General features: G+C 43.1%; 1 protein-coding gene across 3 annotated transcripts in view; it reads right to left on the bottom strand.

Annotated features, from left to right (window-relative positions):
- Positions 1–1,164: 1,164 nt before the first annotated feature.
- CSNK1D (casein kinase 1 delta) overlaps positions 1,165–16,998 on the bottom strand; it is a 35,683-nt gene continuing 19,849 nt past the window's right edge. Inside the window, exons 9-10 of one of the 3 annotated variants that reach the window (XM_060764824.2) lie at positions 6,220–6,287; positions 1,165–3,325 (exon numbers count right to left, since the gene is read on the bottom strand). In XM_060764824.2, coding sequence (XP_060620807.1) covers positions 6,255–6,287 — 33 coding nt within the window. In that variant the 3' untranslated portion in view covers positions 1,165–3,325; positions 6,220–6,254. Of the gene's footprint in view, positions 3,326–6,219; positions 6,288–10,306; positions 10,534–16,998 lie in introns of those variants that run through there. The other 2 variants (XM_060764823.2, XM_067463768.1) reach the window with 2 other exon arrangements.

The raw sequence follows: 16,998 nt of genomic DNA on the forward strand, positions 1-16,998 counted from the left end.
CAGGGCAAGATTGCACCACGTAGCCCTCTCCAAGTCATAGCAAACTATATTAAAAACTCTGTATTTTTTGCTTTATGTTATGAGGAAAACTGGGAAAAACTGGGTAGTAAATGAATTTCATGGCAAGTCATATGGAAATTCCGTAATGACTGTAGTGTTTGGTAGGCAATAACTCTTCAGACCTTGGACAAAATTCTTCTGACATTCAGGAAAATTTCCTATAGGTATTTTTACCACCCCCACTCTCACCCACAAGATAGGAAAGACTTCAAAGAACAGTTGTGAAGTCAATAAATCAAAAATCTGTTGCAACTCTACATATTTCACAGCTCAGAATTTTTCATTTCAGTCTGACAGTGCCACATAGAAAGTTATTCTGTCACTGATGTGCCCAGGACTCTTTGCTCCTATATGTGAAGAGAATTAACTTCTTCCAGGCAGCAGAGCAAACCTTCCTGGAGGTAATATACCCAAAGCAGTGGTATGCAGACCAACACAGGGGACACAATTCCTCTTCATAGTTCACCTTTTCCTACTTTACTGTGCTTCCAACTTTAATTAGGAGAGGAAACACATTTTAGCATGTACTTCAGTAATTTATAAATGTTTCATTCACTCAGTTCATATGTCTGGTACATATGTGACATCTACTGATCAGCCTGCTGATGCGTCCCTAGTTATCCTACTTTGAAAGGCCAATGAGTAAATGTGGAACGTAACCTATCTAAACAAATACCCCTTATAGTATATGTAACTAATTTAAACTAATAATTGATATATAACCACCCTGAATATGCAAGGTTTACATTTTTGTCTTGCTTATCCACTCTAGGAAGCAGGCTTTTCACCAAAGCGTGGATCATGGAGATTAAGGTTATGCCAAGGATATGCTTAACAACTGTAAGGCCTCATGATGACTAGACTAATCTCTGGTCACAGTTTCCGATTAAAGAGTTTTCATCGCAGGGTTGCAACTACTCACAGCTACAATAATGATTTTTAAATACACATGAACACAAAAATATGGGAACAGAAAAAGACTCTGAAGAACTGAGCTCCAAGACACCCCATCATTTACATATTGTTTTATCTTAAACATCTGGTGGATCTGTTTTATATGTAGAGAATTAATTCGACATGCAAATATGGATACTGCACTAAAGGTTAGAAGTCCTTATGAATTTATTTACAGTTATTAAAGTACACAAATACAGTGGTAATACAAATGAGGTGTTCTGAGATATCTGTTACCAGTACACAGGTTTATAGAGACATTCTAACTATATTTTCAGTAGGTGATGGTAGGATTTAACTATAATGGAAGGGCAAAGACTGCCCACAACCAAGTACAAGTTGAGAAATTTGCATCAGTCAACTTTTTAAAGTATAGTACAGCTATTGAATGTTCCAGATATATAGAGAGAAGAGGCTGCCTTTGTAAGTCTCTAACATTACATCATTGACCACAATTATTTACAAAGAAAGCACACTGAAGTGTAGAACTGTACAAAATGGAAGTGCACATGCCCGAAGAACCAACATCTATAGCAACCAAGTGATACAATTATTCAAAATTCTTCATGGACCAACATTTAAAATATTCCCATTGCACTCTCCCAATCATCGGTTGCAAGAAATCAGACCTTGAATTTAAATAAGCACTTGGTTAATGTCCTAAAGTAGTTTAAAAAAAACAAACAAAAAACCAAGAGTGATCGTATTTCCAAATTCACAAAACTAAAAAAGTGGCAAAGCTTTGGAACAATAAAAAATGCTTGCAAATATACAGAAAATGAAAATCACAGAGTTAAATTAGCCACCAAGTTTCCAAGGAGGCAAGAATCTCATGCTTCTTGATTCAAAGCATCAATGCAACTTATCTATGTATTGCATTTCACTCCCAAAATGGGACTGATGTTACCTTGAGTGGTATTTGTTTAGACTCACATGCCTTCCACTTTCCCAGGTTACAAAGGGATAAATATATTGCTCAGGAAAACAAAGATTCTTCCATATCTATAGCTGGCACACTCATTTGCTAAGGTAAGTGTTTTGGCCATTATATAAATGTATCTTCAGCTGAAGGCCAGCTGTTCCAGACTTGCACACTTTAATATTAAAGAATTCAACAAACTTGAATGTTCTCAAGTCTTGGGATCTTGCAGCAGGAACATTTCGTTTATAATTCCAAGCCTTGGCATAATACAGCAGGCTGTAAGCACTTGCAATTCTCTGCATATTCAAGAGAAGCACAACCTACTAAAACACTACTCACACTGCAGTGGGAGCAGATTTCAACAACATCTGTACTAAAAAACTGAACAGAGACTGTGGATCCTATCCCTCATATGAACCACAAACAAAGCAGAGCAGATATTGTACATTCAATAACTTTCCTGAATAGATGGTTTTGAAGCTAAAATGTAGAGCTTTGATTTTTGTTCTTCAGACTCTTATGAAAGTCTACCACCTCTATTGGGGTCTCATCAAAATACCTCCTGCTCTTTCTTTGACGTCTCTAAGGAATAACAAACATTCTAAGAATGTTTTTGAATTACATGAATATTTGATTTAAAGGGGAAAAAAACCTGGAAGAACAAGACAGCCAAATGCAAAATAAGGATTGGCTCTGTTGTTTTTTTAAAGCAACCTTTGAGAACACCCTTTCTCCTTCTCTTCTGTAGAACAGGACCATACAAAAGTAATAGTGAAAAATAAAAGCTGACTGTTCCAATTCAATTTACACATTCCCTCCCTGACTTAGGTTTACAAGAAATTTCAAGTCTTTTGTTTTGCTGTAGGTTTCAGGATTGTTCACATTTCTATGTAGGTTTCAAATCAGACAAAAGCGAGACTGAATTCTTTACAGATTTAAGCCAGTAATCTTAGCAAAATGAATACAAAACTTTTTTAAACGAAGTAAAAGATTTACAGTTACAGTAGAACAATAAAAAGAGGGTAAAGGCTGCCGCCTGTGGAGGGAGAACTGAAATGGCTATTAAATAACAGGCGGTTAATGCTGTAAACCGTCTCTTCCTTTTCCAGCCCTGTTGCAAGAGTTCAGATAAGGTTATCGGGTTTCTGGCCAAAGCCTCTTGTAGTTGCAGCTGCTGGATTCTGTCCATGTTCCTGCAAGTATCTTTAGTAAGTGGCAAGGAGAGATCCAGTTGTAAGTATGTCTTCTGCTCTAGTTTGGGGTAGTTTTGCTAGTAAAAGCCATTGGTAACATAGGAGATCAGCCATGCATTATCTGCCCCTCAATGGCAACACTCTTTCACCGATGCACAGCAGACTGGAGAACGCTGGTCGTTGCCAGAGCAGGAATCTATTGAAGCCAAGGAATAAGGTATCAATATCAGCCCAGACCTACTGCAATGGTACACAAGTGGATCCATTAGTCACCTCAGCCACTTCCCATAAATACCAACGAACCGATGCATCCATTTCAGGAGAATGAAATGAGAATGCACAAAACTGTGTTCCGGCAGAATCCACGTTGCACCCACCTGCAGCACCCATGAAGTGAAAGGCATTTTCCTTCTGCAATAAGGTTAAGGCAACAAAGGTACCTCATGAGCAAGGATAAAGAGTATGAAGAATGAGGAAAAAAAGCACATGCTGGCAAAAGAACAGATCAGATGATTCAGGTGAATTCCTGAATCAGTAATGAAACCCAAATCAAGAGGCAAGGTGATAAATGCAAGTGTTACCTAAAAGAAATTGTCTTTTTAGCAGTCACGCTGTTTGGAACATGTTCTACAATATTCTTTCATATGCAAATGGAGTGTTAAGAAAGATCCCATGAACTCTGCAATCATACATTTGCACCAAATCTGGCAATTCATTATCTATCCCTACAAGCAATCCCTAAAATGATTAGGTGGGATTTAGGATGCAATTGATGTCAGCCTGTGTTTGTCAAGGCTTCTACATATCTAAAGGCAGGTCCAATATTTTTGGAGGGGGGAATTTTCCTTTATTACAATGCTATTTTTAATCTCTAATAATGAAGCTGCCTACAAATTCACCAGCGATCCTCCAGCTTCTCAGCTCAGGTTGAGAGGCAAGGATCTGTTTGAAAATTTTTGTCTTTATATGGGTGTATAAAGCGTAGTCTTCTAATGCACAGTTCATAGAACCTAGTCTTAAGCATTAACTGCAGCAGCAACAGCTGTTTTTAACATGCAAAGAAGAGGTTATTACAAACAAGGGTCTTGATAGTGGACTGGCTTCTCCAGTTCTTTTCTCAAAACTCCCGTTTACAAACAGGAATGGAGTTTATAAGCAGACGACTCAACTCTCCCAGCTGCAGTTTGTATAATAACTTTGACAGCTTCCCATTTCAGCTACTTAAATGTTGGATCTTTGCCACATCATACCTTTCCCCCTCTTTGAATTTTCATCCCACCTAAACTAGGGTTGGAGAACAGAACACCCACGCAAATCTAACCGGAAGCCAGCCGGCTGAATGTCTACTTCCAAATCTGCCAGCTGCATGAAGTGCATGCCATCATGATCCCAATCTGTGTGGCTTTCCAGATATTGATATTGGACTATGAATCCCATCATGCTGCCCCACAGGTTATACCAGCAAGGCCTGATGAGAACTGCAGTTCAACAATTTTTGATCCACCCCTCCCCTTATGCACACATTGCCTCACCCCTGCACAGATTTAAAAGGCAGATGTCCTACACCTTCTACGACACTGTCTTTTTAGTAAGGTCCCTTGCTCAGACATATGGCAGGAAGCCTCCATGTAGCACAGCCTGGTGCACCTGCCGTTGAAGGTGCTTTGGAAGAAAATCTTCCCACTCAGCTGAAATTCTTAACAGTTGGATTATCCATATGATCTGGCCCATGTGGATATCCAGTTTGCCAGTGTAGTTAACAAAGTAAAGAGCTGTGGAGGCAAACACAAAAGCAGCAAGAAGAAGAGGAGTAAGAGCCATTCTGCACCAACAGGAAAGATTAGTGTGGCATGGAGCTTATCAATGGCAAGGAGAGGGAAAATGCTCAGAAATAGAATCAAAGGAATGAGATTTCACAGCCTGAAAAAGCCAAAGGAATAGCTTCTAAAACATTTAAGACTGGTCACAAGCTACAGACTGCCTCCACAGACTTCCTTTTTGCTCCAGTGAAGCCCCTACTGGCTATCAAAACAAAAAGAATGATCCACTGATAGGCTTTAAAACTGGACCTATTGCAGGCATTCATTCATTTTCTACCAACACAGTCATTGAGGAGTCTCCTGTAAAGAGTCCACAGGCACACTTTCCAGCTTCATTATCAGTCCTGAAAATGTTTTTTTAATCTTTGGCTGCTTGTGGGAAAGGGCAGAGAATATGGGCTGTATTAATGTTCTGCACTACTTATACCAAGAAGTAAAACAAGGCAATAATTACAATTGTAGTGATTCCTTTTTACAATGTTGGAATTTATGAATTATTGCCTTATTTTCTATGGAGCTTTGTGAGAATATGGCTGTGGTATATACCATGCAATGTTTCTATAGGTAATAACAAGTGTTTTTGGTTTTTTTGGTTTTTAAATCTAGCTTCCTTTAGGAAAAATGTACTATTTACTCTCCAAATTTTTCAATAATACTTCCTACAGATATACTGGGTGGTTGCCACTGGGTGAAAAAAAAAGCTCTATTATCATAGGATACTGTTTGGATGAGGAACATGAGATTTCCCAAATATTGTTGAAATGTACCTCCATCACCACTAAACATGCAGGCTAATGTAATTAATGTAGAATATATGTGTTGGAATGTAGGTTTTATGCAAGACATGCTCGTCTATTCTCTAATGAATTTGTGAATTTCTAGTCATTTGCAACTGTGCAGTTTTCTTGTTAGGTAATTCACAGACTCTCTGGGCTACCTTAAAGGAGCTACATGGTGCTCATTCTGATAACATATTTCTTAAGGTGTAAGGAAAAAAAATGCCACATGAAGCACTCCAAGTGCTTCATTATGAAAGCATAAGCTACCCTGACCTTTGACTGTAATATAGGTTATCTGGTTTCTCTTCTATTAGTGAAGCTTAAAGGTTTTAGGAAAAAATAGGTAATTTGAAGCATACCTAATGTGATGTCATCTGCAAAGCAGAAGGAAATAACGTGCAGAATGAACATGAAAAGCCTCCCCATGTGAAATCTCCACCGGAGTAATCCCACCCCTCCCACCAAGCTGTGTCTTGCGAGAAGGGACTCACCCAGTGCTACTTTCCAACGAGAAGGAGACGAGCAGCTACTTGCCATGGTGTTCGAAGGGAATGCTATTCTGAGGTGGGGGAAAAGACAGCCATTTGTAACAATTCCACTGCCCAATATGAATTTCACACTATCTGGAGCCACTTTTCATTTGGAAGAGTGTTTGCTTCTGATGCCTCACAGACCCTGGCTCATTACTAATCAGAAGTCCTCATAAAGTTGACAACCTCAAAGTTTAACTGAATGTGTTTTGAGGTCTGGAGAAAGGCTGCCTCAGCCACAGGTGCCAGATCTCCAGAGTGTTTTTGGAAGCGTCTTTTGTTCTAGGCTCATAAGGGGTCATCATTTTAACTCATTTCTAGCCAGTAATGGCCACTGATTCAAAAAAACATTTTCCTTTGGCATCGTGACTTCCTTGCAATTTTAACCTCTTTGCAACAGAATAAAGCTCTCATTAGTACGTTTTGCACAAGATTAATCTAGTATCCTCAGACTATCATCCATAAACATGCAAACACAATCTTGAAAACAAAGCACTTAACTGAAGCAGCACTTTTTTACCATTCTTGATTGTTTAAAGCAACATGCACACCCTTTTCAAATAATATTGAAAACTCTCCAGATTGACCACATTTCACTCAATCAAAAGGATCTCATTCTCTCAATGAATATTATAGGATATAATGCTAACAAATGTTATGGTTTTTACATTAACTCTGGTTGAATAACCATTTGATAACTATTCTCTCTTTCTTTCTTCCTCTCTCTCACACGTATTTACTATGATTCATTCATGGCCCTTCCAGACATGTCCTATATCCCAGAATCTGATCCCAGATTTTCTGTTTATCCCAGATTATCTGGCAGTGCAGGCTCATTTAATCCAATTTAAAACAGAAAACCTGGGATCAGATCCTGGGGTATATTCATTCATTCCTTCATTCTGAATGCCTCCCTTCCTTTAGGGAACTGCCAGGGGTTGGGAAGCATTACACTTACAACCCCATGAGATCTTTCTGCCCAAAATTGCTTCACTGTACCTCCAGATGAGGTATGATTAAATTTAATTACATTTTGGCATGCTCTGGCTATTTTAGCTAACAACAGCAAAAACAGTAAGTCTATCAGGCCAATTTTCAATTCTCTTCCTGTTCATTAATGGGTTTGTTTCAAAACTGAAATAGCCCGAAAGTCTCCAAAAACAATGGAAAAAACCACATGGTCCATGAAGAGCATGTCAAAACGTTTCTTGTTCTCACTCCTCTGTTGCACTAGAACAAAACCCTGTAAAATCCTTCCCATCACAGGAGATGCTACTTTCAACAAAACTGTTCAAAGCTTCTGAAGACCACCCATAATATACATATAGGGTGGAAGAGAGAGTGTGTTCAAATCAGCCACAATACTTAATCCATGAAATCCAGCCATGTGAAAAATATGGCATGTGAACCATGGATGTACATCTCAGGATTATTGTTTTTAAAATACGAATGCTCAGTTACAGTCAGTAGGTGACATACATCCTTAACAATAAGATAAAAACTGAAGCGAGACCTCTAATTTGTCAATTTCTCTAAGGAGGTCTACATGGTGTTTCCCTCTGCAGTCCCCACTTCCACAACTATTCCAACAGTTAGAAGAGGGAGAGATAAGTGTCCCTCTCAGATCACATGTGAGGCAGAGGACAGATGCATAACAGGGCATAAGAAGAACAGCAAGAAGGACAGAGTGGGTGTGGATACAGAAACAAAAACCAGAGGAAGATAAAAAGAACTAGGACATAGAAGATGCTATAGGTTTCTTAAAATTGATCAAGTTGCACAATTTTGCTATTCTAGAAACCTTTTTCTAGTAAATGGAAGATATACCAATGCTTCCAACCGTATAGAGCAAATCCGAAATACATGTAGCCATTTAAGATATTGTTGGATCCCAACTTACTCTGGCCACAACCAGCATGACCAGTGGCCAAGAATATTGGGAGTTGCATTCCAATAAGAATTGGAGGGTCCGTGGTTCCCCAACCCTGACACAGATGAATACGTCCAATTACCAAAAGTCTCCACAAGTAAGTTTGTAAAATCTGTTCTACTAGCACAACAATAAGAATCCAGGTTGACTATCCCTTATCTGGAATTTAAAAATCTGAAATACTCCAAAATCCTAGACTGCCCACATGGATGGCTGAGATATTAACACCTTTGCTTTCTGATGGTTCAGTGTACAAACTGAAACTATAAAATCATTAAAAATACTGCATGTTAAGATTATGTTTCATCTCCAAGACACTGCATTATCATATATGCAAAAAACAGGTATTCCAAATTCCGGAAAAAAAATCAAAATCCAAAACACCTATTGTTCCAAGCATTTTGGAAAAGGGATACTCCTTCTGTATCTGTGTGCATGGCCTTCGAGTACATCAACATATCACTTTCCAATGAATCCTTAGTCACACAAGTCCCTATACCTTTTCTAAGTTATCAATTATAAGAAAAAACATATGAAAAGAATTCCTAAAAAAACAGAAACTCCAAAATGTAATTAGGGAAATTTAGAATTTTTCAAATTGTCATGAAGGAAATTTATAGCAAACCTAGGAAAACAAATAAGGCAAATAAAACAAATAATATTAGGTATTATTTCTGTCAAATTACAAAAAATAAAGGGATTTGCTAAGTGGAAAAATTCATGGAGCAGCAGTACATGTGATAAATGAGTTAATCAAGTTAGTTGGTGTGTTTGAAACAGAGCACTACTGAGGCTAAGGATAATTTGAAAGTCAGCAACCAAAAATATCAGAGAGAGAACCTCTGCTCTGTGAGCCTAATTTGGAACTGATTGGTCCCAAGCACAAAGGTGGGAACCCTACAACCCTCCAGGTGACGGACTGCCGGGCTCAGCACCCATTCCCACAGGATATGCTGCCTTTGGCTGCTGGGATGGACTCTGGAAGGCCTTCTAGAGCAAGCTCCCCACCAAAGCCCACCCTCAAAGGATTTCCTCTGTCATTCACAAGTAGAGCAGAGTTGAAGTCCTATTTGCTCTCATGAAAGTTCAGGCATAACAGATTTTCCCCCTTTGCATTGCTTTCCTATTGGTGAAGGAGCTTCACCTTTTGGAGGAAATGTGTGGAATGGGTAATGTTTTTTGAAGCAGAAGCTGTAGGTTTTTCTCTGCAACCAGTGTCTAACTCTGGGAGCCAGGTTCACTGCCCTGCCTCTTCAATAGGTGAAAAACATTTCTTAGGTGAATCTTTCTAAGATCAAGTACCAGCTTCAGGAATGCTGCAAACAGAGAGCCTATTACATCAGAAGGTTTGTGTGTGTGACACAACACCCACAACATTATCCAATTCACATGGATAAGAGGCATAGGAATTTGATGTGGCACTGCTTCTCCACTATATATTACAGCATTTGCAAGTCTATATATTTAGCTTCTAACTGCTATGTCAACTGAGGGGAAAGGTCAGACATACAACTTCAACTCCCACAAGCTGGCTGGGATTTCTGGGAGTTGAAGTTCAAAACACCTGGAGGGCTGACGTTTACCCGTGCCTGCCATAGATGAATGAGGCATCATGTCATGAACATACTGTGGGTCCTAATTCCTAGCCTTAAAAATTCTGGACAGAAATCGCAACAGCTTGCTGAGAAAACCTAGCCACCTTAGTGTCACCATAATTTGGAAACAAGCTGAAGGCATACAACCAATTCAAAACAAGTACCCAAGATCAATCCAATTACATGGCCATTTGCGTATTTGTTTCACTTCTGAAGAAACCCTTTTCCATTACTGAAATTGCTCCTTTCTCTATCCCAAACTATTTTATATGTCATCAGTATGATTCTACAGTTGATAAAATTGTTGACCAAACTTCTGCGTCTACACCCTGACTTTCGTTCTATTTACCTACATGGAGGCTCTAACATACACTACTTAATGAAAATCATGAGAGCATCAGTCCTCATCTCATCTCTTAATTGGCCAATATGTGTGGGGAATAATTCCAGTAGGTCCAAGCCACTTACAATCAGTAGTTGAAGGAAGTTTCAGTCGGGGCTATAACAAGAATCTGGCAGGGCCTAGAAGTTTAGCAGTTTTATTAAATACTACACAGAAAAATTCAAACATTTGAGAGGTAAAATGTCCCCTTTAAATCTACTTCTCTGCTCTTTATTAACTCTTCTTTCTTCACCATCTTCTGTTTGTTTGTTTCATTTGCTCTTCCTTCTGCATTTTCTCCTTTGCAGCAACTTCAAATTTTCAGCTCCCCGCAGGCTCCACTCACACCCCATCCCCTGGTGTACCTGCTAGAGTGGTCACCAAGGAAAGAGTTAATGTAGACCCATAAGGTATCATTACTGGGAGTTAATATAGGCAGAACAAATATTAATTGGGGTGGCAGGATAAGAGATCACATTTTAAAATAATGTTGAAGTTCTTCTCTATTCCTGAAAGCTCACTGTGCTTAGGTTAAAACTATGAAACCCACCAATATAAATTTAAACAAAATGCTAGGATTGTGTAGCTGAGTTGGAGGCGATATACATAGAGCAAATAAGCTGAGATTCACCCACAGGAAAGATAGTGAGTTATCACAGCAATTTTTAAAAAGGGAAAAGTAAAGGTCTGTGATTAATTTTGGGTAAATTGTACAAGAACTAGTTGTACAAGAATTAGGAATGGAGGGAAGATTCTGACATCATGGCTTTCAATTAACTGACTGTGAAAGCACTACACACACAGAGGGAAAATATAGGTTGCTTACCTGTAAACGTATTTCTTCCAGTGATAGTCTGTGAAATCCGCACTAATGGGTTTCTGTGCGCATGCGCAGAGATTTCGGAACATTCTAGCTGAAAAGATTTTAGGCGGGAGTCCCGCCCACCCTCCCAATGGTATAAGAAGGCAGTAGGCGGAGTTCCGCTTCAGTTCCTTGCCGCCAGACAGCAGCCAGGAAAAGAGGCATGACATAAGAGGGGAGGACGGGCGGGACGTGCGGATTTCACAGACTATCACTGGAAGAAATACGTTTACAGGTAAGCAACCTATATTTCTTCCTCGTGTAGTCTGTGAAATGCGCACTAATGGGTGATTGTAAAGCTACCAACCTGGAGGTGGGTCATGCCACACAGGAGAAAAGAACTGCTCTGCCGAAGGCCGCATCTCTCTTGGCGAGGATGTCGAGCTTGTAATGAGAGGCAAAGGTGGAAGGTGTTGTCCAAGTTGCTGCTTTGCAGATGTCGTGGACAGAGACGCCATGGAGGAAGGCTTGAGATGTTGAGAGAGACCTTGTGGAGTGAGCATGGATAGTAGATGGAGGTTCTTTGTTTGCTAAGCTGTAAGCTAGGCGGATTGTGGACACTATCCATGATGAAAGCCTTTGAGATGTTACCGGCAGGCCCAAGGCGTCTTTCCGGTATTTAAGGAAAAGTCTTGGGGACTTCCTATAGGAGGCTGTCCTGGATATGTAGAAGGAGAGGGCCCTCTTGACATCCAGCGAGTGGAGTGCAACTTCCAGGGGAGAGGAAGGGTTAGGAAAAAAGGCAGGGAGAGTGATGTCTTGGGACATATGGAACTTGGAGACAACTTTGGGAAGAAAGGTAACGTCAGTCCGAAGGACCACTTTGTCTTCATGAAATCTAATAAAGGGAGGATCTGAACGAAGAGCAGCGAGCTCACTTGCCCTTCTTGCGGAAGTGATGGCAACTAAGAACGCCGTCTTCCAGGAGAGATGGGAAATGTCACAGGAAGCCATAGGCTCAAAGGGGGGTTTGGAGAGTTGAGACAATACAAGCTCAAGGCTCCAAGCCGGGGGAGGGGGGGAAACTGGGGGATGAACATTTTTATAACCTTTAACAAATAACTGTACCAACGGGTCTTGAAAGAGGGACGGTAGCCCCGATTTCCTCCTATACCATGAAAGTGCTGCCAAATAGCACTTGATTGAGGATAGGGAAAAACCCCGGGAGGAAAGGTGAACTAGAAAATCTAAAACAACATGCACCGGGGCTGAGTCAGGCTCAAAGCCCAGGGGGTGAGTGAAAGACTTGAATTTTGACCATTTGTAGGTATAGGATCTCTTGGTGGAAGTCTTTTGAGCTGATTGGATTATGAGCCGTACTGCCTCGGAGAGGTGGCTCATTGTCTGATCCTCCACGCCGTGAGGCGTAGGGTTGGGAGATCTGGATGGCAGATCAGCCCTTCCTGTATAGTGAGGAGGTCCGGGCTGGATCGTAGGCGAAGAAAGGTTCTCCGCGATGCGTGAAGGAGAGGAGCAAACCACGGTTGCCTGGGCCACCATGGGGCTATTAGAATGCAATTGGCTTTGTCTATGATGACCTTTGCTACTACTCTGGAGAGCAGAGGAAGTGGGGGAAAGATGTAGAGGAACCCTTGGGACCACTGAAAAAGGAAGGCATCTCCTAAGCAGCCTGGGAATGCGTGAGGGTGGAGCCTCGCGCAAAAAAGTGTGCATTGTGTGTTGTCTGGAGAAGCAAACATGTCTACTTGTGGATGGCCCCAGTGACGGGTCAGAAAATTGAATTCTCTGGGGTGTAAGTGCCACTCGTGAGTTGTGGTTGGAGTCCTGCTGAGAGAGTCTGCCAGGGTATTGTCTTTTCCTGGAAGGTGGATTGCAATGAGGAATATGTTCCTCTGGATGCACCACTCCCAAATCTCGGATGTTATGGATAGGAGGGTTGGGGAGTGGGTTCCCCCTTGTTTGTTGAGGTAGAATTTTACTGACGTGTTGTCTGTGACTACCTGAATGGTGCGGTTGGAGACTAGGTGAGCAAATGCCCGGAGGGCTTTCCCCACTGCCAGTAACTCCAGTGCATTGATGTGGAGTTGTAGTTCCGAGTGAGACCAGCGGCCGCTGATCGTCAGGTCTCGGAGGTGAGCTCCCCAGCCGAGGGAGGAGGCGTCTGTCGTTAGCGACAGAGACGGGCGGGGGGGCGTGAATGGGAGACCTGAGCATACATTGGATTTCTTTGTCCACCATAGGAGGGAGCGGAGGACCTGAGCGGGAGGGTGGAGGATCATGGATTGCGGATCGTGAATGGGGTCGAACACTCCCAGGAACCAGGATTGGAGTGGTCGGAGGCGGAGCCGGGCGAAAGGGGTCACGCTTGTGGTGGACGCCATGTGGCCAAGGATGGATTGGATAGCCCATGCAGAGGAGCGGCCTGAAGAATAAAGGCTGTTGATGGCTTGGCAGAGATTGGAGAACCGGTCTTCTGGGAGGTAAGCCCGTTGGGATATGGAGTCTATCAGGGCACCAATAAAATGGATGCGCTGGGTAGGTATGAGGTGGGATTTGTCGAGATTTACGACAAGTCCAAGTTCCTGTAGGAGAGACAAGGTGAAGGAGATGTCAGAAAGGAGTTGGGAACGAGATTTTGCCGAAAAAAGCCAATCATCTATGTATGGAAAAACCGTTACGCCGTTTTGGCGTAGGTGAGCAGCCACTACTGCCATGCATTTTGTGAAAACCCTGGGGGCGGAGGAGAGACCAAAGGGTAATACGGAGAAAGAAAAAATGTGGTTGTCAAGCGCAAAGCAGAGGTATCTGCGATGGCTTTGTCTAATTGAGATGTGGAAGTATGCATCTCTGAGGTCAACCTTGGCGAGCCATGCTCCGCTTGTGATGAAGGGGAGGATGTTGGTTAGTGTGACCATGCGGAATTTGCGTGGTGAAATGAATTTGTTAATGCCACGGAGGTCCAGGATGGGGCGCTGGCCTCCGTCCCTCTTATCTACTAAGAAGTAGCGGGAGAAAAAGCACGTGTGAGCTAGTTCGGGATGTACAGGTGAAATTGCCCCTTTTTCCAAAAGAGAGAGGATCTCATCCCAAAGCATGGGAGAGGATTGAGTTGGTAGGATTCTTCCCAGTGGGGGGAGAGAATCGAATTCAATGGCGTAGCCTTCTTCAACTATGCGGAGGACCCAATTGTCATTGGTTATGGACTGCCAAGCAGGTAAGTATGGGTGAAGTCTGTTGTGGTATGAAGGTAAGATGGGTGTAGGGTGTGTGAAGGGTGGGGGGGGGAGCAGGAGGATTTAAGATTGGGGAGGGAGGGGGGCTAAAAACGCCGTTTTTTGTTATCTGGTGGTTTAGTGCCCCGATACTGACCCTTAAAGGGGACAGGTGGCTTCCCAGTGGTGGTAGAAGAAGGATGAGGACGTTGTTTTCCTCTGTAAGAGTGAGGGTTGTAACGGCCTCTATGATAGGTAGGGTAATGATAGTAATTACCCCATCGTTGTCTCTGCTGGTAAGGTTGTTGGTCATATTTATTGACCGTTTGTTTCATCTCATGGGAGTGCTTAAGTTGAGAATCTGTGTCTGGATTAAACAATCCTGTTTCATCCATAGGAAGATCTTCAATCAGTGTGCGAGCTGAAGGAGAAAGGGTGGACGCCCTGAGCCATGCGTGACGTCTCAAGGCTACTGCCCCGGCAATGAGTTTGCCGGAAGTATCAGCTGTGTTTTTTGCCAAGTCCTTTTGGAGCTTAGAAAGGAGGAGTGCCTCTTGAGCAAAGGCTTTTGCCATTGCTTGGTCAGCCACTGGTAAGCGATCAAGATAAGGTAGAATTTTGTTCCAGAGGAACGTCTGATATACACTCATGTAAACGCCATAATGCGCCATTCTGGCGAAAAGGCAAGCAGAGGAATAAAACTTTTTTGCCATGGCATCTAGTTTCTTTCCTTCTTTATCTGAGGGAGAGGCCTGGTTCCTTTGAACTGGTTTGGGCTGGGCGTCTGTAACAACTGAGTTGGCTTTGGGCAGTTTGGCAAGCCATGAAGCTGCTGTGAGGTCAATGCGATAAAGGTTCTCAGCTCGCTTTGGTGTGGCTGGAACCAGGGCTGGAGAGACACCTTCTGTTTTTATAACTTGTAGAAGGTAAGGTAGAGTGGGCAGTATGGTCGACATGGGTCGCTGCTGTTCAGATGAGGTAAAACATGGGTCCTCCACAGCCTTAGTGGGCTGGGGAATGGCCAGGTTCAATGATCTGGAGAGTCTAATCAGTAAAGCAGAAAAGTTTTTAAACTCTTCCGCTTGAATTGGGTCTGGGTCTGGCTCAGGTTGAAGAGCAGGGATGGGTGGGGAATCACCAGAGGATTCCAATTCAACAGTATCTGTATCAGGATGGGGATCTTGTTGAGGAGTGGCAGGGTCTGGAAGTGCTGCCACCTGGTGTTGAGGAACGGGAGGTTCAAGAGGAGGTTTGGAAATAGTAGCAGAGGGAGGGGGGCGAAAGTAAGGATAGGGATACGGAGGAGGAGTGTACTCTTTTGGGTATTCTCCTTGGTAGCAAGGGTAATATGGGAAGGGAGGAGGAGGGTAAAGAGGAAAAGGATAGTCAAAGGGATAAGGGAAGCGCGAATCATGTCCGCGCGGACGTTTGGAGGAAGGAGGACTGCGGGACCGGGATCGGGACCGAGAGGGAGATCGGGACCGGCGTCTGGAGGCACGGCTTGGTCGAGATTGAGCATGGTCTGTTGGAGTGGGGAGGGTCGGTACCGGGGAAGGGGTGTGTTCTCTAGAGGGCTGAGCCGGCTGGAGGAAGGGGGGGGAAGTAGGAAGGCTAGGATCGAGCTCGGAGTTTAAAAGCTCGATCGGCAGGAGCTCAGGAGGCTCTTGCAACTCCAAAAAATGCGGCGGCATCTGCTCCTGTGGGAGGTCGAGGAGCTGAGCCGGCGGTACCGAAGGGGGAGGACTCAGGGGCTGCACGCCAGAGAGTTGCCGTCCCTTTTTCTTATTCTGTTTATCTTTTGCCTTGCTCTTATGAGCGGCTGGTTTGGAGACTTTGGGCCTCTTCGCCGGCGGTTCCTCCCCACGGGGAGGAGTTTGCGCCGCATGGCTTTCTTCCAGCTGAGTAGAGGAGGGGCCCGGTCGCTCTCCGGAGAGAGGGGAGGGCGTAGGCTGTTGAGAGAGACTTAGCGCGGCTTGGCGAGTCTCTTCAGGGGCCAGTGCCTGCTCATAAAGAAGAGCTTTTAGACGGGAGTCTCTGCTCTTTTGGGCTCGAGATGTGAAAGCCTTGCAAATCTCGCAGGCCGAGCGATTATGAGACTCCCCCAGGCACAACAGACATTTGGTGTGCCTGTCGGCTTCTGGGAGGTTTGCTCCGCAAGCCGAACATTTTTTAAAAGAAAGGGTCGACATGCTAGCCTGTCCGTTGCCGTTCCGTTGTCGGGGAAGGAGAAGGGAGAGTCGTTGAAATGCAGTCCGGGTCAACAAGGATTGAGGTAAGTAAGGAGAAAGTCCGAAATGATTCTGCTGTCGCGCGGAAAGAAGAACTGGGGCGGAACTCCGCCTACTGCCTTCTTATACCATTGGGAGGGTGGGCGGGACTCCCGCCTAAAATCTTTTCAGCTAGAATGTTCCGAAATCTCTGCGCATGCGCACAGAAACCCATTAGTGCGCATTTCACAGACTACACGAGGAAGAAACAATATTACATTTTACAAAGGAATTGATCAATCTGTTTTGGTACTAGAACCTCTGTTCTACTTAAGTGTTCCTTCTTCCTAGTTGATCCATTAAATCTGAGAAACGCATCAAGGTAATACTGTGCCTTTCTTTCCCAATACATACTAAAGCAGAAAAGGCTGAAACTTTGTGTAGGTTTACAGCATCCAGATTATTAGTAAAGAGTTACCACAAATCAACCTAAGCAATGTGTTGGCTATAGGAGTTGCCACCAAACAACGGAAAAAGCATTATAGACTGCTACGGGATGACATGATTTGTTATCTGGCTGCAGGCAACTCT

Source organism: Anolis sagrei, chromosome 2, assembly GCF_037176765.1.
Source record: "Anolis sagrei isolate rAnoSag1 chromosome 2, rAnoSag1.mat, whole genome shotgun sequence".
Classification (NCBI taxonomy): Eukaryota; Metazoa; Chordata; class Lepidosauria; order Squamata; family Dactyloidae; genus Anolis; species Anolis sagrei.